The following is a 22,402-nucleotide window of genomic DNA, read 5'->3' as shown; positions in this document are numbered from 1 at the left end:
CCATTTCCCCTGCCCAACACCCCCATCTTCCTAAAGTGGGTAGGGAAAAGTACTGCACGATCTGGAACATAATGCAGGTGCCTGGGTCAGGACCAGAAAGAGTCTTTGCCTGGTTTGTCAGGAAATTCAACAAACTGCAGATTACCCAGACCAGTTTTGGGGGACCTGGAAAGTTGGTTTTACAGAATCTTTCTTTAATATTCTCTGTAAATCAATTTTGGCCTGTTAGGGTCTAGAATACCTTCCAATAAATAATCTGCTGAAAGGCACTTCAGGGAAAATTACAATAAGAATGCCAAAAGAAATTTTGTATTACTTTGAGTTGATCTACCTACAGATATAACCAAGTTGTTTCACTTTGGGGATTGATGTGCCTGCCTTTTGGATTTATTCAGTTTCTTTTAAAAATATTACCTCCCACCCTGGCTGGCATAGCTCAGTGGATTGAGTGGGGGCTGTGAACCAAAGTGTCGCAGGTTCGATTCCCAGTCAGGGTACATGCCTGGGTTGCAGGCCATGACCCCCAGCAACCACACATTGATGTCTCTCTCTCTCCCTCTCCCCCCCTTTCTCCCTCCCTTCCCTCTCTAAAAATAAATAAATAAAATCTTTAAAATATATATATATATATCCTCCCAATATACAAAGAGGGACCCCCCCAAAACAGAATTATCTTCTGGAGGGCGGATCCCTTGTAGTACGGGCTCCCTCTTCTATGTGAGTGTTATAGGAACCCATCTGTATCGGTGCACTGGCTGGCATTGCTCTGAGAGGCTGCAGTTGGCTTCAGTAAATTTTTAAGTATATTTTATTTATTATGCTATTACAGTTTTCCCAGTTTTTTCTCCCCTTTATCCTTCCTCCACCCTGTACCCCCCAGCCCTTCAGCCTTCCCTACCTTACTTCATGTCTGTGGGTTATACATACAAGTTCTTTGACTTCTCTGTTTTCTGCACCATTCTTAACCTCTCCCCATCTATTTTATGCCTACCAATTATGTTTTTTATTCCCTGTACCCTTCTCTCACCATTCTCCCCATGGACCCTCCCTACTGATAACCCTCCATGTGATCTCTATTTCTGTGATTCTGTTTCTGTTCTACTTGTTTGCTTAGTCTGTTTTTGTTTTTAGGTTCAGTTGTTGATAGTTGTGAGTTTGTTGTCATTTTACTGTTCATAGTTTTGATCTTCTGTTTCTTAGATAAGTCCCTTTAACATTTCATGCAATAAGGGCTTGGTGATGATGAACTCCTTTAACTTGACCTTATCTGGGAAGCACTTTCTCTGCCCTTCCATTCTAAATGATAGCTTGGCTGGATAGAGTAATCCTAGATAGAGTTCCTTGCCTTTCATAACTTTGAATACTTCTTTCTAGCCCTTTCTTGCCTGTAAGGTTTCTGTTGAGAGTCTTATGGGAACTCCTTTGTAGGTCACTCTCTCCTTTTCTCTTGTGGCTTTAAATATTCTCTGTTTATCTTTAATCTTGGGTAACTTAATGATGATGTGTCTCGGTGTGTTCCTCTTTGGGTCCAATTTCTTTGGGACTCTCTGGGCTTCCTGGACTTCCTAGAAGTCTATTTCCTTTCCCAGATTGGGGAAGTTTTCCTTCATTATTTGTTCAAATAAGTTTTCAACTTCTTGTTCTTTTCCTTCTAGTACCCCTATAATTCAGATGTCAGAGCACTTAAAGTTGTCCCATAGGTTCCTAAGCCTCTCATTTTTGTTTGAATTCTTGTCTCTTCATTGTATTCTGGTTGAATATTTATTTCTTTGTTCTGTTCCAAACTGTTCATTTGAACCTCAGTTTCTTTCTGTTCACTGTTGGTTCCCTGTATATTTTCCTTTATTTCACTTTGTATAGCCTTCATTTTGTGACCGAGCTCAATCATCTCGGTGAGCATCCTGATTACCAGTATTTTGAACTCTGCATCAGATAGGTTGGCTATCTCCTTGTTGCTTAGCTCTTTTTCTGGAGTTTTGATCTGTTCTTTCATTTGGGCCATATTTCTTTCTCTCAGCACACCTGTTATGTTGTAAGGGGGCAGGGCCTTAGGTGTTTACCAGGGCATGACAACCCTGGTTGCTGCAAGCTGGTGCTGTCTGTGGGGGAGTGGTCAGAGAGGGAACAATGCTGCTAGCTCGCTTCTCTATTCTAGCCCCACTTTCTAATGAACTCTCCTGTGAGACTGGGAGTTTCTCCTGCCATGGCAACCCCTGCAGTAATTTACAGCTAGCTTTGAGTCTTTAGTTTCCCATTCAGCCAGCCCTGCCTCACCCACATGGTCCACTGCCTTGTTAAACCTGTCCTCTCTGCTGGGCTGCCTGACTCTGCCACTCCTACTGGTCTGGGTGAATGTTTCTTGAACACTTTGGTTGTCAGAGTTCCATGCAGTTTGGTTTTCTGGCACTTCTGGTTGTTTATTTGCTTTAGATTGGTTGTTATCCTTCTTTTAGTTGTGAAAGGAAGTGAAGCATTTCCACTTATGCCTCCATCTTGGCTGGAACTCATGGCTTCAGTGAATTTTTTTGAAGACTCTTTCAACGCGTTTGCTCATTTCATGATGGGTGATTTATGAGCATACCTGCCCACACATGCTGAGTGTTCAGTGGTTTTTGGCCAAAAATTGCATGACCCCCATGCCCCACCCTCCCTACACACCCCATTTTGCCCCAAGTGACTTTTTTTTGTTTCCTCGGATGAAAAAAGCTCTCAAACAGAAACGTTTGCAGATGTAAAAGAAGTGAAACATAAAATAGCAGAAGCACTAAAAGGTATCAAAATTGACAACTTCAAAAATGATTTTGAGCAGTGGGAAAAACATTGCAATCAGTGCATTGTATCAAATGGAGAGTACTTTGAAGGTGACTTAAGTTTAAACATGTAAGAACAAATACATATTTCTTTATAAATAAATTCTGGTTTTTTGGCCCTCGTAACTTTGATACCCTGGTGGTACAGGATGTTAGATTCATATATATCAAAATAATTTAAAACTATGGTTAAAAAAGCTTTTCCCCTTTATTTCAATCCTGTTTTACAACTAAGTATGTTTTATTTGTTCCTAGGATGGTCCAGATTCCACTGGAGGAAACCGGACAAAGCAGGAGAGTGCGTGGCTATTCAGGCTGTGGTACAGCTTTGACCACAAGTATCCTTTTACCTGGTTTCCCTGAAACATTGATGATGAAATCCTCTTGTTGAGTTTCCAGTGAATGACTTCTGATAAGTAAGGAAAGATGTGTGCTTGCTACAATGTAATCAGTCCTGTCTTGGGACTCTGGCAGTGACCATTCAACCACAGGTAGTCCTGGTGAGCATCTCTCTGGCCAAGAGGAACATCTGTACATCATTATGTTAGTCCACTCATAGCCTGGTAGACTCATGTGGTTCTTCAGAGGTTTGTGTACAAGGGAAGTATATGTTTGTAGGTGAATTGGTGTAGTCAAGAAGGAAAGTGGAGCTTGGGGAGTGTGGGGAGGCTAATTTCTTTTCTTTTTTATAAGTATATTTTATTGATCATGCTATTACAGTTGTCCCATTTTTTTCTCCCCTTTATTCCCCTCCACCCTGTACCCGCATCCTACCAGCATTCCCCCCCTTAGTTCATGTCCATGGGTCATACATATAAGTTCTTTGGCTTCTTCATTTCCTATACTGTTCTTAACTTCCCCCTGTCTATTTTGTACATACCAATTATTCTTATTCCCTCTACCTTTTCCCCCATTCTCCCCCTGGCCCCTCCCCACAGATAACCCTCCATGTGAACTCCATTTCTGTGATTCTGTTTCTGTTCTACTTGTTTGCTTAGCTTGTTTTTGTTTTTAGGTTCAGTTGTTGATAGTTGAGTTTGTTGTCATTTTACTCTTCATAGCTTTGATCTTCTTCTATTTCTTAGAAAAGTCCCTTTAACATTTCATATAATAACAGCTTGGTGATGATGAACTCCTTTAACTTCACCTTATCTGGGAAGCACTTTATCTGCCCTTCCATTCTAAATGAGAGCTTTGTTGGAGAGAGTAATCTTGGATGTAGGTCCTTGCCTTTCAGGACTTGGAATACTTCTTTCTAGCCCCTTCTCGCCTGCAAGATTTCTTTTGAGAAATCAGCTGATAGCCTAATGGGAACTCCTTTGTAGGTAACTGTCTCCTTTTCTCTTGCTGCTTTTAAGATTCTCTGCTTATCTTTCATCTTGGGTAATGTAATTATGATGTGCCTTGGTGTGTTCTTCCTTGGGTCCAACTTCTTTGGGGCTGTCTGAGCTTCCTGGACTTCCTGGAAGTCTATTTCCTTCGCCAGATTGGGGAAGTTCTCCTTCATTAGTTTCTCAAATAAGTTTTCAATTTCTCGCTCTTCCTCTTCTCCTTCAGGCACCACTATGATTCAGATGTTGGAATGTTTAAAGTTCTTCTGGAGGTTCCTAAGACTCTCCTCAGTTTTTTGAATTCTTGTTTCTTCATTCTGTTCTGATTGAATGTTTATTTCTTCCTTCTGGTCCTAACCATTGATCTGAGTCCTGGTTTCCTTCCCTTCACTGTTGGTTCCCTGTACATTTTCATTTATTTCACTTTGCATAGTCTGCACTTCTTCCTCTATTTTGCGACCATGCTCAACCAATTCTGTGAGCATCCTGATTATTAATGTTTTGAACTCTGCATCTGATAGGTTGGCTATCTCTTTATCACTTAGATCTATTTTTGGGGCTTTGATCTGTTCTTCCATTTGGGCTGTATTGCTCTGTCTTGGTGCACCTGTTACATACTAAGAGGCAGATCGTTAAGTATTTGTCAGGGCTGGGTAACTCACTTCACTGGATTGTGCCCTCTATGTGGGGAGGGGTCAGAGGGGGAACAGTGCTCACTTGGCTCTTGACAGGCTTTCAGTGACTTCCCCCACTACCCACAAGCAAATTGGACCCTTCTGGTGCTGATTCCCAGGTAAGTGGTTTTGTGTATGTTCCAGGATCCTGTGGTTCTCTTCAATGAGGTCTCCTGTGAGGCTGGCAGTCTTTTCTACCACCAGAACCCCTACAGGATTTTACAGCCAGAGGTTCTGAGGCTTTCTTTTCCCATGCTGAAACCCTGGGTTGCATGGTCTGTCTTGCTTCCCGGTTGTTCCCGGTTCATCCACATGCAAATGTGGGGCCAACTGGTCTGCCAGCCACCACCTTGCTGCACATCCTCTGCACTTCAGCTGCAGGTCTCCACCCCTTCTACCAGTCTGAATGAGTGTTTCTTCTTTAACTCCTTGGTTTTTGAACTTCCATACCGTTTGATTTTCTGGCAGATCTGGTTGTTTATTGTTTTTAAATTTGTTGTTTTCCTTCTTTTGGTTGTGCAAGAAGGCAAAGTATATCTACCTATGCCTCTGTCTTGGTCAGAAGTCGGAAGGCTAATTTCTAACAACTGAATCAACTCTAGCCAAATCTGATACAGGCCTTAACTGGGCAACATGCAGAATAGACTCTGTTATAGTAGATTTACTTGATCCCACGTGAGAATTAACAACCAAAAAAGTTAAACTTTTATGGTTTCTTAAGTTGACATAGTGATCAAATAGGCATGTAGCTAGCTTATATATGGTCTTTGGAGAGTTGAAAAATGTTTCATATTTTTTATTGAAGTATAAGATACATGTAAAAAAGTACACAAGTCATAACTCAGTAAAATATCACAAAATAAACACACTTATTTAACCTAAAACAGGTTAAGAAACATGCAATTACCAGGTCTCCTCATGCCATAACCCAGTTACTATCCCTTTCTCTTCCCTAAATGTACCTACTCTCCTGACTTCTAGCAACACTTAATAGTTTTACCTGTTTTTTAGTTTTGCATAAGTGGGATTATAGAATGTATGTATGTGTGTATAATGTATGTTAGTGTCTGGTTTATTTGACTTGACATTATTTGTATGATTCATCCATGTTGCCACATGTACCTCTAGTTCATCTGCTTTCATTGTTATATGGTATTTCATTGTATGAATATATCATAATTTATTTATCTACTGTTGATGAACATGTAGATTGCTTCTGGTTTGGAGCTGCTGAAGAATAGTGCTATGAACATTCCTATACATGATTTTTGGTTCATGTTTACATGCATTTTTGTTGGGAATATACCCAGGAGTGAAATTGCTGGATCATAGAACATGAACTGGTTCAACTTTAGATAAAAGTGTTAAACAGTTTTACAAGATGATGGTACCTCTTTACACAAGCACCTGTAGTGTATGAGAGTTCTAGTTGCTTCATATCCTTACTGACAATTGGGTTTGTCAGTGTTGTTAATTTTAGCCATTCCAGTGGGTTTATAGTGGCATTTCATGATGGTTTTAATTTGCATTTGTCTGATGACTAATAAGTTTGAGCACTTTTGGATAGATTTACTGAGCACTTGGTATGTTCCTTTATGAAGCATCTGTTCAAGTCTCCCAACAATTTTTCTTTTGGGTTGTCTGCCTTTCTCTTACTAATTTGTAAGAGTTCCTCATATATTCTGGAGAATATATATATATAATCATATCACTTGCTGGGCTTAGTATTTTGCTAATTATATGTGATAAAAATAACTTTTCTACTTGTGACTTGCATTTTCACTTTTAAACAGAATCTTGATGTACAAAAAGTCTTCATCCAATTTATTGATCTTTTCTATTCTGGTTAGTACTTTTTGTGTCCTGTTTGAGAAGCCTTTGTCTACCCCAAAGTCATGAAGCCAATTTCCTGTGTCATCTTTTTCCTGTGTTATTTTTTCTTTTTTGCATCTTTTTTTTTTAGTGACAGACATGGGCAATGAAAAAGTATAGATATAATTTGAGATGCTCTAGATGGGGTTATCATTTTTCAGAGATAATTTAACTTACTGGCATCAGTGAGTAGGTTTGCTGCATTAGCAATTGCGGATCACTTTAGACCAATCAGGAATGAAGGTGATTGGAAGCTGGGCTTCAGTTACTGGGAAGGGTTAGTCTGTTTTCTGTTTAGCCTTTTTTCTAGAGTTCTGCCCTAGAGCCTAGGGTGTTTATGTAGTTGTCCTCAGAAGGCCCTGGACAACAGTTTTTGTTAGATGTACTATCTTTTTGAGTCATCCAGATGCTCTGTTCAGTTGCTGAGGTGCCTGTAGGGAAAATGTGGCATAACAAGTTCCAGCCTCACCTCTTGGGTTTCTTCTCCCAGATTCTGTCTCTCTTCATTGCCATGGTAGCTTTCTGATGCCATTAAGCAGAAGATTTTATTGTGTCCTTTCTTGTTTTATTTTGCCCAGCTTTTCTATTTGTTCTCAGTTAAAAAGATGGTTTAAATTACTGTTTGCTATTGTTTGCTATTAACTGAAAAAATCCCCCAGGGAATCTCAAAGCCATAAGAACTTCATCTACATTGTAGTCCATAATGCATGTTACTCACTGGGCTTAGAAAGGATATAGAGAAAATTGGAGAGAGTTCACAGGAGGGTGGCAAAATGCTAAAGTGATAAGAAGTTGATTCTTGTCAGCATTTAATACTCCACTTTCAACAGTGAGAGAATATCCAGATAGAAAATCAATAAGGAAACATTGGACTTGAAGTACATTTTAGATCAAATTAACCTAATAGACATGCACGTAACATTCCATCTAATAGCAACAAAATGTATATTCTTCTCAAGTGCTCATGGAATATTCTCCAGGATAGATCTATATATCAGATCACAAAACAGTGGGCTGAATTGGGAGTAAAAGGGAGAAAACTGTACTTCAACCATGATTAAAATTAAAAAAAAAGTAAAACAAAATCACAAAACAAGTCTTAGAAAATTTAAGAAGAGTGAAATCATATCAAGTATCTTTTCAGACCACAATGGTATGAAGCTCAAATTGATTAACAGGAGGAAAACTGGAAACTTTACAAATATATATACATTAAATAACACATTCCTGAACAGAACAATCAGTGTGGGTGGACACTAAGCAATACACTCTTCAATAACCAATGGAAGAATGAAGAAATCAGAAGGGAAATCAAAACAATATCTTGAGACAAATGAAGACACTACATAACAAAACATGCACACCAAGGCACATCATAATTACGTTACCCAAGATGAAAGATAAGCAGAGAATCTTAAAAGCAGCAAGAGAAAAGGAGACAGTTACCTACAAAGGAGTACCCATAAGACTCTCCGCTGATTTCTCAAAAGAAACCTTATAGGCAAGAAAGGGCTGGCAAGAAGTATTTGAAGTCATGAAAGGCAAGGACCTACATCCAAGATGACTCTATCCAGCAAAACTTTCATTTAGAATGGGAGGGCATATAAAGTGATCCCCAGAGAAGGTAAAGCTAAAGGAGTTATTCATCACCAAGCCCTTATTACATGAAATGTTAAAAGGATTTAAGGAAAAGAAGATCAAAACTATGAACATTAAAATGGCGGTAAATTCTTAACTACCAACAATTGAATCTAAAAAACAAACCGAGAAAAACCAGCATAACAAAAACAGACTTGTAGGTATGGAGATCATTTGGAGGGTTATCAGTTGAGAGGGTGAAAGGGAAAATGGGGGGAAAGGTGCAGGGATTAAGAAGTACAAATTAGTAGGTACAGAATAGACAGGAGAGTGCTAAGAATAACATAGGAAATGGAGAAGCCAAAGAACTTATATGTACAACCCATGGACATGAACTAAGGTGGGGACTGCTGGAGGTAATGGGGGATACCAAGTGGAGAGGGGCAAAGGGGGAAAATTGGAACAACCATACTAACATAATCAATAAAATATTTTAAACAAATAATAAATGAAAAAGTAGGCATTACAACTAATACCACAGAAATACAAGGGGTCAAAAGAGACTGCTATAAATAATTATACACCAAAAATCTGACAACCTAGAAAAAATGGGTAATTGCTTTTGTTACCTGTACTTGTATGTTCATAGTAACATTATTCACAGTAGTCAAAATAGGGAAACAACTTAAGTGTCAGTCAATGCATGAATGAATAAAGAAAATGTGTATGAATACAATGGGGTATTATTCAGGTTTAAAAATGAAGGAAATTCGGCCATTTGGGATAACAAAATTGAATGTTAGCATACTGTTGTGCATTATCAGAGTTCTAGAATGAAAAGAGAAAGTCTGAGTCTGGAATTCTACACCCAAACTAATCAAAATTGAGCAAAAAAAAGTGAGTGTGGTTTTTTGGCATGGAAGAATTCATAAAGTTCAGCACCATGCAGACAGTGTAAGAAGGGGTAAAAAACAACATAAGGATCAAACAAAAACAAAATCCAACTAATGGGACAATGTTGAAGAAGCAGTGATTTGTTATAACCCAGAAGAAGTGAGCAAGATCAAAAAGAAATTTAAAGAAGATCCTTTATTTAGCAAGACACTCAAATGTTCTACTCTGACTAACAAAGTTTAAATGACATTGTATTACCCTTCCTTTAATAGTGTTCTAACCACCTTATTACAAATGCTGCTTATTGTTTTTTAACATTTAGATTCAATCCATAGACAAAGCATAGGAGATTTACTTATTAATTATAAAATAGAATGCAAATTTTATATATCTGCATTATAAAATTAATTATAATAAAAATTAGAAAGGAAAAAAGTTGAGGAGGCAGGAGTGTAAATGGATTAAATTTGCCACCCTTCATAGGAAGCAGTTAAAAGCACCTGACTAAAGTTTATAAATCAAGAAATAGAAGAAAAATGTATTCTATACAGTTGTAATGGTAATTAACTAAACCACAGAGTGGGAGAGAGACTTGATATTTCATTTTTTCCCTTCCAACAATCTGAATTTTTAAATTTTCTATGTAATTTTTTTTCTCTTTTAAAGATGTTATTAGAGGCTCTTCTGTATTTGGGGAAGAGAGAGCTTGTCTTTAACTGCCTGAGGAAGGAAACTGAGAGGTAGCCTCTGAGTTCCCCTGTGACTCTTATATTAGTCATTCTAGAAATCCAACTGCTTTCAGCTTCTGAATTAAAGGTACAAGAGAACTGATAGGCCTGTAGAGGCTGTTCCTAGGAATGCAGTTAGAGGATAAGTGTCAAAGGGATAGGTGTCAAAGGGAGTTTGTTCAGTTTGTAAAGAATTTCAGCAGTCTGGCTGGGTGGTTCAGTTCGTTGGAGCATCTTCCTATACACCAAAAGGTTGCGGGTTCAATCTCCAGTCAGGGCACGTATGGAAGGCAACTAATATCTTTCTCTCTGTCTCTCTCTGTCTCTCTCTCTCCCCTCTCTCCCTTCCTCCCCCTTTACTCTCTCCTCCTCCCTCCTAACCTTCTTCTCTCTCTAAAATCAATAAACATATCCTCAGGTGAGGATTAAAAAAAAGAATTTCACCATAGCCCACACATTCTTCTTTGTTGAATAATTTCCAACTAGAAGTGTGCCTCTGGGTCTTCCTTGTGCCTCCTCCTATAAAGAAGCCTTTTCTTTCTTGTGCTGTGCTAAATGAAGACAGGAATTGATGATGCTTGAAGTAGTCATTCTCTTGGGTACAGGTGGTTGTGACACGTTCTCACCTTCCTTTAAAGTCCCTTTTGGCTATTCCTGCATTTGAAGTAGCCATGTTGAGTCTTCACCTTTTCTATATAGTGCTTAGGCTGTGGGTATCAGGTCATGGGTCTATCATTAATATAACATGTGCTTCATCATGCTTCCAACACAGTGTCATACATTTGGCAGCACAAATATCTACACACGGACAAACCCTGATCTCTCTACATAATAGCTAACCTTCATGTTAGAATAGTAGTCTCAACCAAGGGTAAGTGTGCTTCTCAGGGGACATTTGGGAATGTCTGGGGTCATTTTTATTGTCACACCTGGGGAGGGGGTGGTGGTGCTACTGGCATCTTGTGGGTAGAGGCCAGGGATGCTGCCAGACATCCTACAATGCAGAACAGCCCCTGATAACAAAGAATGATCTGGCCCAAAATGTCGATGGTGAATAGTCCTATATGGGAAGTTGGGAGATTTAAATCTGAGCAACTTTAGTGAAATCATTTCACTTTGCTAAGTCTCAGTTTCCTCCTTTGTAGTATAGCTCCAGGTTACATCTAAGGTCCTTTCCACCTTGACCATTTCCATCATGTGACCTCGGAGCAGAATGGTTTAACAAGAGTCCTTACAGAGAACCCTGGGCAGAGGGACACAGGGGCTGTAACATTTTCCTTCATTCCAGGTGAACTATCTCCTGTTTCTAAGATGTGAGCTGGTTGTATGCCAAAAGCTGGAATGCTGATTGAAAACAAAATTCTCATTGAACATAAAAGAAGGGAGAAGGGTATTCTAATTAACCAAATAATGTTTTTAGCTTAAAATTGGTAATCACCAACCTGAGACAATTAAGTTAACTCTAAAGGCTGATGGAGCATAATTTAATCTGTGATTCAGGTTGAGACCCATGTGGTTCAGTTGGTTGGGTGTCAGCCAGGAAAGCGAAAGGTTGCGGGTTCAATTCCAGGTCAGGGCACATGCCTAGGTTGCAGGTTTGTTCCTGGGGCATGTACAAGAGGCAGCTGATCAATGTTTCTTTCTCACATTCATGTTACTGTTCCTCTGTTTCTTTCTCTCTAAAAAAAACTAATAAATAAAATGATAATTGATTCAGACTGTTGTGTACTACAAGTATTGTCATACTTCAAAGATATTACAGGTTCAGTTCTAGACCACCACAAGAAAGGAGTCATAATATTTTTGCTGGTGGAGGATCTTGCCTTCAGCTTGTAAAAAGTTGCAACATCTGTGAAGTGCAATAAAGAGAAGCACAGTAGATCAAGGTATGCCTGTATTTTCTGTATTGTACTGGTACAATGGGGGAAAGAGGCTTTTTGTGGGTAGAATGTCAGATGATTTAGTTGTTGGGAATTCTAAACACATTTTGTTGGGTGTGTATTTTCTTTGCAGACATTTTTCCTTAACTCTCTTTTTAAAGTTACTTGAAGCCCATCCTCACACACAGTGGCCCCCCATTAACCAACACTCTCCCAGCCTGGTGTGGCTTGCTGGCTCGATGTCTGACCAGTCCCCAGGTGTATGATGTAAGTACATTTAGGGCTGCATTCCTTTTCAGCCTCCAAATTCACAGATTTTGCTTCTCCAATAAGATGATTACAAAATGGCCAGCTTACATATGCTTAATACATTTTGCACAGCAACAGAGAAAACTTTTACCAGGGTTATGGGACTCCTGAACATCAGCAGCTATTACATGGTAGAAAGAACACTGGATTTGGTTGATCTGATTGAACAACTAGATCAGTAGGTTGAAAAGTTAGTATTATTATTTCTAATCCTGCTGATAGCTTATTTAATAACGCTGTTTTTTCCCCCTGAATGTGAATAGTTTGCTCAGTTTGGACCTGTGTCTAAAGTGACAGTGTGGGTCATTTGAATTTTTTTTAATCTTCAGAAACAGGGCAGGCACTGCCTGGAATCACCATATATCACACTATTGAAGCTCCAACTGATTACACCCTTCAATCTTATGTTTCGTTGGCTTTGCAGGTTTCTTTGCCTCCAGGCTCTAGTCTCTTTTAAACAGTTTCTAAAGCCTTTCATCTTAATTAGGTTTTATAATGGTCACTTTTCATGTCTATGTAATAGTATGAGAACTAACCCACTATTAAAACTTTATAAAAACCTTATCTAATTTGATGCTTACCATCTATTTCCTTGCTCATTGATTATGGGCATCTGAACTAGTTTGAATTCAGCATAAGCTCTGTAAGCTTTCAGAAACTTAAACTGCAGTACTTCCCTCACCAATTTGACAGCCTACTCAAGGTTTGCTTTCTGGGGTAATGTTTGGGCTATGATTCCCCACAATCAGCCCAAGATGGGGTGACTTGTGCTACAAGGAAGAATTACCCTCTATGCTTCTGCTGCTGTTTTGTGACTGGAGTCCTGACCAGAGTCTCAGTTAGCTCCAGAGAGAGAGAGAGAGAGTGGGAACAAAGAGTCTTTGAAAACTTAACTGAGGAACCCAAATGGGAGATAGTGGAGGGCCTCCCCACAGATGGGTGATGGTCTTGGACTGGGCCACTGTCATGGCTATTTGACATGCTGTTGTGTGGTCCTCACTTATCTATATGGTGTTTGTACATCACGTTTATTTGGGAGATATCTAAAATGTTCATTATTCACCATTTCCACTAATTCTAAACTGCTTAAATTTATTATCTACATAGAAAATGTAATCCACTTAGAAAAACAAACTCTGGTTATTTAAAATGTTTATGTTCCCACAATACACTTGTTTGTAGGCTGCATTTTCATAGCAACCTGCAGTGGACAACTAGTTATATAATTATACCGACCTACAGCTTAACCAAACTTTTGTTGATCCTGTTATCTAGAATTCAAAGGAGTAGTAGACTGACTTCATCATCTGCATACAACTTTCATTAAGCTCTTGAAGATCCCCCTCCACTGGGTTTTACTATGTCCTTGTTTCTGAATGACCTTTCCTTGGGTACCATTTGTATGGGCTTGTGAATTTCATAATGGAATGGATCAACCTTATCTTTTGTCCTGTTGGTGAATTTCTGCCCTGCTTCCCACTGCAAGGGGTCAAAGGAGGCCATACAGGGCTCCAACCGTGTTTCCTCTGTGCAGAATTACCCTCAAATGCAGTTTTCTCAGATTCCTCTTTCCCTGTGAGGCTCCAAACTTAGAAAGCATGAAATATGTGCTGAAGAGTCTCCTCCTGAAATTTGGGTGCTAAGAGTCCTGGGAGAGGTGTTTTGACAGAGATGAACAAAAATATTTAGCACAAGTATGAATTGGAGAAATAGAACGTGCTAAAACAGGGAACATGATGTCATTTGTTGTTAAGAAAACTATCAGGGAAGACAAGAGTTTCAGAACGTTTTAAACAGTAACAGACAGGAGGAAATTGGGGGAGTTTGGAGCCAGTTTTACAATTTCCCTTTGCTAGACTAGAGGACTCTTAGTTAATTACACATTTGCGTCCTGCCTCAATCCAGTAAGGATCTGAGGCAGCAAGCAAGAGGAGTTTGCATGCTTGCCTGTTAAAAAAGATGGAGCATTGGTTAAGTGGAGTCAGACTGTGGAGTTTGGAGAAATCAACATCACTGAGAAACACAGCAAAGAACAGAAATGTGCTTGTCACCAGTAAGTGCACAGAGATGCGCTAGGACAGGAGAAGTGAGGTAATGAGAACCCAGGAGTCCTCCCTAGGTCACTGCCTTTAACAGACATTCATCTAGCAACTACTACAAGTTAAGCACCCCAAGGAAGGGTGCTGAGAGAAGGAGAAGGAGGTCACTGCCCTCTGGTGATTCCTGATCTAGATCGGGAATCCAGGCATGGACATAGAAGAATCTGCCTGTGGACTTGGGCAGCATGACTGAGTGAGGGCCATGAGGCTACCAGAGAGGCAAGTTCAGGTCCTACACCAAGGAGACCATTTTGTGTAGAGGACAGGATGCAGGACTTCAGACATGCTTTGAAGGGTAGATAGGGAATAGGAGAGAAAAGAGCAGTTTTTAAAACTGTTTGCCATTTAAGAAGGAAGTCTACAGTCTTTGGCAGCTGTGCAGTGGGGGGTAGGGGAGCACACCACTCCTTATTTTTTGGCTTGTTGAACACATTGAGGAGTGAAAGGTTGTGTTTGACCTCATGCTGCTTCCTGACACTCTTCCTGCCATCTTTGTTTCAAGCGGCTGCCACTTGGCTGACGCCTGCCTTGCTCAGCTTGGTCTGTTTTGCTACACCTGCTGTTTAGTATGAGATACCATGCCAGTACTCTTGCTAATTGGGTGACTTTTCATATCCTTTATGTGGTTATAAGCAGTCTGGAGGCAGCATAAATCCAAACCCTGCTTCCTACCAGCTAGACAACCTTGAGCAAGTTTCATAGGTTCTCTTAGCTCAGATTTTCTGCTTTGTGACACAAGTGTTTGCACCCTTCACAGAAGAGGGGTAAGGACCAAATGAGAGCTTATGTGACATTCCTAGCAGGCATATAATAGATGCTCAAGAAAATGTACCCTCCCTCTGTATCACTTGCTTCATCTACTTGAGAATTTCCCATCAGGGTTTTTCTGTGGGGATAGGAAAGAAATCCTAATAATGGTTTGTCCTCTTCCTTCCACTGCTGACGAGGGCAAAAAGTATTTCAAATGTAAACCAGGTGGGTTTAGGACAGTTTGTGTGGAGCAGGAACCCCACCCAGAAGACCTTCTCAGAGAAGAGAGGAACTGAAACCTATATTCAAGTTTGCCCAGCGAACTTAGTCCTTCCTTTCTTCGTGGGCTGGGAAGCTAAAACTCCAGGCTGGTTTCCCTTTCTTCCTTTTTTGTCACAGACTGTCAGGCATTTAAAATCATAGCTGCTTTCTGATTTTCCAAGTCCTAGTTCAGGCAACAGTGCTATACATTGAATAGCACTCTATAGTTTACATTCAGTTATCATGCCAGAGGCTCAAGGTAGACAAGTTTCAAGATCCTCAGTTTCAGATTTGGAGTTGAGGTTGGAGTTGGCTGGAGCTCTGGAAGATTCCAGTCTTAAATTTGTTGTTATTGTTGTTTGTTGCACTTTTCAGAACCAAGAGCCACTGAGAGAGGAAGACTCTGATTTCATCCTGACTGAGGGTGACCTCACCTTGACTTATGGGGACAGCACAGTGACTGCCAATGGTTCCTCAGGCTCCCACACAGCCTCCATGAGCCTAGAGGGCAGTCGAAGAACAAAGAGCAGCTCTGAGGAGGTGTTGGAACGAGACCTAGGAATGGGAGACCAGAAGGTCTCAAGCCGGGGCACCCGCCTAGTTTTCCCCCTGGAGGATAATGCATGACTTTCCCCCCAAACCCTGAAGCAATGGGGTAGACCCTTCAGTGGTGTGGGGCTGGCTGCATGCTCCAGTGTTGTTTGAGGTGGGACAGTGACTGAGTGGAACTAATGCTTCTATTTTTATTGAGGTCTGAAGATATCTTAACATTTAAAATTTAACCAAGATACAGATGGTGGGGCTCAAGTGTCTCTTAAATCAACACAAATGCAGACCTGTTCCCACTTCTTCACATAGTAGTGTGCTGTTCTGAGTTAAACAAACAAAAAACAATCGCATGCTTTACTGGTCTCTTAATTCATTCACCTGTGGTACCTGAACAAGGTGTGGTAGGTGCTGGGAATCCCTCCCAGGAGAGGCTTCATATCTACACATAGCAGTGAAAATCCAGCTGGATGTAGAAACATCAAGAGAGGGGAGAACAGGCTAGAAGAAAGATCGCTAAGGAAGGCAAGTGAGATTGGACCTCCAAGGATTTAGGGGAAGCTGGTGTTAAATGGGGCAGAAAACATGAGAAGGCAATTTGAGTGGAGGCTCTGGCCACGAGGGCTGTGTGATACCAACCTCATCTCAGGATTCTTGACTTCTTTTGCTACCTGTGTTTCCTCTAGACTGAAGATTGGAAAATATATCCACCAACATTTCAACATGGGGGAAAGAATTGTAATTCCTTCTTTGGAAATCTCCATAAAGAAGAAGTTACTGAAATGTTTGAAACCAAAGGCAAAATAGTGTTATACTCTTGTTTTGTAATTAACCTGAAGGCAGGAGAAAACGTTTAGAAACTGATGATGATATCACTACAAAAATCAGTCAATTCTTCAGGGCTGCCATATGAGCTAACTGCTTGGAACATGATGAATGGGACTGAGATATCTACTGTGGGTTTGGAAGACAGCAAAATTTGTGGAGTGCTTTGATCTGGGGAAGAAAAGGCAGTAAGAAGTCTAAATAGGTTAGGCAAAGTCTAGGCAATAGGTTAGTATTCAGAGGGAAGAAATCTCACTGTGAAAAATAAATAAATATAAAGAAAATACAAGGTAGTGTTCTAAAGACTGGATAGAATTCCAAACTTCAAGCTAAGAAATGCATGAGATTTCAGTGGCCACCTGAAGAATCAGAGGTGAACCAGTGGAAAGTTAAGCTTTCTTCAGTCCAGTAGAAGGTTCTGTCTACTCTAAGATTAAGAATATAGATGTCTTGACACTGAGTGCCATGTAGAGAAAGGTAATTTTCTTGGTATTTGGGGAGGCTTGCACCAGCTTCATGTGTGAGTGTGGTTCCAAATTTAGGATTTCAGTTTGAGTTCTCTTGTGGGTGAGATGTTCTACCTGCCCACACCTGTAGTAAGTAAAAATACTGAGAGAACTCTTGGAAACCAAGTTGGAGATTCTCCCTTTGTCTTTGTGCTTCAGTGCTATTACATTTGAAAACCAAGTTTCTAAAAAGTGCTTTCACTAAATGTGGGCATTTCTCTTACTACAGCAGACAAAATAGTGGCCAGGTCTTAATGCTCCCATCATGAATCAGCCATTTAACCTTTTAACTCATATTTCTAATGGTTAATTTTAAATAAGACAGTGTTTCACACTTTGTTTTTCAATTGATAGTTTGTGTAAGCCAAGAAAAATTTATTAGTCATATGAAATTTGTTATTCATTTTTAAGAGAAATGACTTAATGTGGTTCAATATAATAGAACTGAATAATTTTTATTCCCCTTTCTATCCACACTAACATTCATTTTTATTTGATGGTCATCCATGGGCTTTGTAAGTTTGGATAAAAAAATCTAAACATGCCTAACGCTATGCTTCCCCCTCTAGAAGCATTATGCCTATTCTGGGTGGTGAAAAGTAGGGTGCCACCAGGCCCAGAAACTATCTAACTGAAGACTATCTGCTGTCAATCTGGCATAAACAAGATTGACACTGCTGAGTAATGGTATATCCAAGTAAACAAAGTTCCTCTTAGAGGGTAATCCCAAGTCATCTTGTGAACATATTTGTGTTGGGTTGGGGTGGGGTGGTTACAATTCAGCAGAGTCAAATGTTGTAGAGCTGTTCTCAATGTTGGCTGCACATTAGGGTTCTTTGGCCCATTTTTTAAAATATCAGTATAAGAGCCTACCCTCAGAGATCCAGATTCAGTAGGTTTAGAGTGGGGCCTGGCTTCCATGCTGTATTTTGTATCCTCAGGGATTCTAATCTGGAGCTAGGGTTGAGAACTTTTAGTCTAGAACTTGCAGTGGACCCTACTTGAAATGTTAAAGAATGGCCTAGCAAATTAAGTTAAAAAATCATTAGTTATGTGGAACAAACTGAGTGTTCGTCAGTAATACAGACTGGGTAGCTGTGAGGGAGTTTTGTGCTAATGTTTGCAGAACCCAAGAATGTACTCCATAAAGCACAGCTGAAATAAAGGTCCCATTTGAAAACCTTAGAGCGTGAGAGGGAGAGAAGGATGACTTCAGTGTATGTAGAAGGGGAGGATTAAAAACCTGTCATCTTTCCTTCCGTTTGTGGGAAAAGGGGGGTTTCGTCTTAACTGAGCTGCTGACTAATCAAATGTGAGAGTTTCTGAGAAGCTGTCTTTTCATTTTAACCTGGGATTAAATTAATAGTCCCCTTTGTAGTCAAGTGAACTTTGTTTCTCTTCACACTTTGCTTGTCCCCACGCCTGAATCCATGCTGAACTCTTTAGAATAAAGCTGTATCTGTTTATTGTCAGAGCAGAGGCCCCACATTAAATGGAAGGTTGTGATCACTTTGCTGTCATGTAGTGGTGGTGTTAGTAGCTGGTAATTAGGAATATGCAAACTTTTGTGTAGTGCCGACAGAGGGAAGATACAACAAAGTCCTACAATTCCTTTTAATATTCTGTTTGGGAACTACTAGGAGACCTGAACTTTCACTCCTGGAAAAGGAACTTTGGAATTTAAATAAGGCTGCATTTCTTCCAAGGAAGCAAGTATAGGAAAGGCATATGTGATTAAATGGACAGTGACCATTTAGGATACTTATTGGGGTGACTGGACAAATAAGCATTGACGCCGTGCAGCCAAAAATCACACTGTGACATCACATGTTTCACCAAATAAACAGCAAGGAGGTCTTTAGGCTGTGATCTCTACACCTGAAAATGTACTTCTGTGGTTTGGTTGACAAATGAAATTTTAGAAAAAAACAAAAATGCTATCTTAGCTATCTATGAACATTTCAGTCTGTTTCATGTCCTTCCCCTACTTCCATCATATCTCTCCCTTTCTCTGCCCATAGTTGAAGTTACTGTAATCATGTCAGATATTTAATGTGAACGATCATTTCTGAATGTAGAAACACTACTGATACACTTAGACATTGGTGGCAGGGCAGCTGAGCAACTCAGAGAGGAAATCATCTGCTTGGGAATTTATCTTGGTACCCATTGTGAGTTCTAAGAGGTGAATCAGAAAGCTGATTTTACCATCTGTTGTCAAACGTAATCTGGAATGAGTGTAGCTGATTCAATAAATGGACGTTTTATTCTACTTCAGAAATGGGGAACTCGACAAGCTTTGTGCCTGCCTTTGGTGTTGATTCTGTAGATGAGTTAGTGTAGGATCTAGTCTGTCAGAAGTTTTAGACTGGTATCAATTGAGTTTTGATCTCTTCTGTTGTTTATAAAGTGGGAATCTGACTTGCTGGTGTAATTTGCTACATTCTGACACAGTAAGTTGAAGGAATCCAGTGGTCAAGAGTTAGAATTTAGAAACAACCCATTTGAATGCTGCTTTTACACTGATACCTTGATACCTGAAAAGACCGTCCCCCTTTCTAAAAGCTGGTAAATACAATATACAGAGAAATACTCTAGAAACCAATGTGTCTAACCAGAAAAATCAAGTAGGATCTTTGACAATCTTTTCAAAATAAGATTTAGAAGTAAACCGTATTTTCCAGTTTCAATTTTCATAAGTAGAATTTTTAAAAAAATTAACAAACACATCTTGTATTGTTACCCAGTGCTAGCAGAAATTGTAAAGAGTAAAACCAAAGTTTTTGATGTAGGTTTTCTTTTTGTAAGCAGGGTATACTATAACCATAGCCTACATGGAACAAACACATAGGCAGCCAGTTTTCTGCTACTTGAGCCTTGGAGAAGATGAGGTCTGCCTGATCTGCTGCCTTTTGAAAAGGTCTGAAACAGACGCGAGAGCTTGGGATAGGCCACCTTGTCATTCAGATGTCCGCCTTTTAAAAAGGGTTAAGAGAATTGCCAGATATCATGATCAGCTAGACTCTTGGCCAGTGGAAAATGATCTGGGCCTGTATGTTAGGGGAACTCAATAGAAAAGGACATGTAAATAGCATGAAGAACGCTGCATCTCTGTCTGAAGCACTTAAAAAAAGTTAACACCCCACTGCTACTGGGTGACTGTCTAATTACATGGACATTTAGGGACTGAGTTTTGTTGTGATTATTCCAGTTGTGGGCTTTGGAGAAAGAGATGAATGATTTTTCAGCTGTGTGGGTGTTAAGTTTATGGATTTAGAATTTATCACTGAAATCACTCGTTCAAAGTGTGACTTCATAGTAGGGTCACTTCCTCCTAGGTTGTCTTTTTCTTTTTTACATAAAATACATCTGGTACTTCTTACTTACAAGTCTTACATTTGTTAAAATTATTAAATGGGAAGGCCACTGATATTCATTTAATAGCTGAAAAGCAATTTTTAAAATAGAATAAAATGAATTTAACATAGATGATGTGACCTCTTTTTGTAGAGATTACATACCATAACTGAGGAGAATTTTGTCTTCTACTTCCATTCAACAGTGGCAAACTGGTGGTTTTATAAAATTAACATTATAGTATGTTATACAAAATAACATTAAAATATGTTTAACTGTGAAAAAGTGAAGACTTGGAATTATCAGCAACCTTTATGTGCAATAAGGAAAACTGAAGTTAGACCCTAAAGTGCTATCTTTCCCTAGCATCCTACTTAATGTTTGCCTTTGTATATATGTTTAGATTGATATTGTAAAGCTAGCCACATGTTTTCCTGCCTTTGCTGATATCTAACACATTTTTCTCAAAGCTTTTTCTGTATTTTTTTATAAAACTTAAAATAAAAAGATTAACTGGCTGAACTAATCTTGTTTTGTATTTTAAAAGTATCGTCTGTTAGTAGAAGGGAACAATATGATCCTATTCTTGTCTCGCTCCCTCACTTAGAGGTTGTTTTTTGGGTGGAAGCTATTTCTCTCTGGCTTCAGTAAGGCCAGGAGTTGACAAATTACAGCTGGCTTTTGGATCAAATCTGGGCCGCTGCCAGTTTTGTAAATAAAGTTTTTATTGGCATACACTGTGTTCATCATTTGCATATTCCCTGTGACTGTTTTCATGAAGAACTGAGGAGTTGTGACAGAAGTGAGCAACTATTTGATTATACCTGAACTATTTACTCTCTGGCTCTTTACAGAAAAAGTTTTCGCTGATCCATGATTTAGATGCTGGAAAAACTTTAGTTTCAAAATAGGGTCTAAAAATCATAGCAACAGGTTTTTTTTTTTATGTGCCGTAGGGTTAAAAGAGCCACTTTAAACTTGATCTCTGTCTGTGATTCTCCTGGCCTGCAACAGCCTTTAACAGGCTTTGAGTGTGGGATAATGCTAAGAATCTTGAAACCATCATACAGTTTTCTTTATAGTCTTTATATTTCTTTGTATGTAGACTAGTGCTTCCCAGAACCATGCAATTGAACTACATTGTAAAATCTGAAGCTTCCTAGCAAAGCAAGTTCTGTCATTAGCATGACTCCAGTCATTTAATAGTATAATTACAAAAACATCAGATAGAACAATTTAAAAGTAAATTTTTCCCCAGCTCATTAAAATTCTCTCACCCTACAGCAGGGGTGTCAAACTCATTTTCACCAGGGGTCACATCAAACTCGTGGTTGCCTTCAAAGGGCCAAATGTAATTTTAGGACTGTACAAATGTAACTACTCCTTAACTAGGAGCAAGGAGCTCTACATTCGACCCTTTGAAGGGAACCACAAGGCTGATGTGGCCCTCAGTGAAAGTGAGTTTGACACCCCTGCCCTACAGAGAAACTGCTTTTTAAAAAGCAATTTACAATAGCCAAGTGCTGGAAGCAACCTAAGTGCCCAGCAGTAAATGAGTAGATAAGAAACCTATGGTACATTTACACAATGGAATACTGTACAGCAGAAAGAAAGAAGGAGCTCCTACCCTTTGCAACAGCATGGATGGAGTTGGAAAGCATTATGCTAAGCGAAATAAGCCAGGCAGTGAAAGACAAATACCATATGATCTCATCTATAAGTGGAACCTAATCAACAAAACAAGCAAGTGAAATATAACCAGAGACATTGAAATAAAGAACAAACTGACAGTAACGAGAGAGGAGGGGGGAGAGGGCTAATAGGGGAAAATAGAGAAAGGGCATCAAGGAACATATATAAAGGACACATGGAGAAAGCCAAAGGGGGTGGGTTTGAGGGTGGGAGGCGGGAATGGGTAGAGCAGTAGGGGGAAAATGGAGACAACTATAAATGCACAACAATAAAAAAAATTTAGAAGAGTC

The 22,402-nt window shown here is 39.5% G+C and overlaps 1 protein-coding gene across 2 annotated transcripts in view; it reads left to right on the top strand.

Annotated features, from left to right (window-relative positions):
* SLC9A7 (solute carrier family 9 member A7) overlaps positions 1 to 16,085 on the top strand; it is a 161,337-nt gene extending 145,252 nt beyond the window's left edge. For both annotated transcript variants that reach the window (XM_045860498.1, XM_045860497.1), the window contains 3 exons: positions 3,066 to 3,148; positions 11,929 to 12,034; positions 15,562 to 16,085. In XM_045860498.1, coding sequence (XP_045716454.1) covers positions 3,066 to 3,148; positions 11,929 to 12,034; positions 15,562 to 15,813 — 441 coding nt within the window. In that variant the 3' untranslated portion in view covers positions 15,814 to 16,085. The remainder of the gene's footprint in view (positions 1 to 3,065; positions 3,149 to 11,928; positions 12,035 to 15,561) is intronic.
* Positions 16,086 to 22,402: the final 6,317 nt, after the last annotated feature.

This window comes from Phyllostomus hastatus, unplaced genomic scaffold (assembly GCF_019186645.2).
Source record: "Phyllostomus hastatus isolate PE091 unplaced genomic scaffold, TTU_PhHast_1.1 phas_scaffold_200, whole genome shotgun sequence".
Lineage (NCBI taxonomy): Eukaryota > Metazoa > Chordata > Mammalia > Chiroptera > Phyllostomidae > Phyllostomus > Phyllostomus hastatus.
This window is presented reverse-complemented; position numbering and strand designations above follow the sequence as displayed.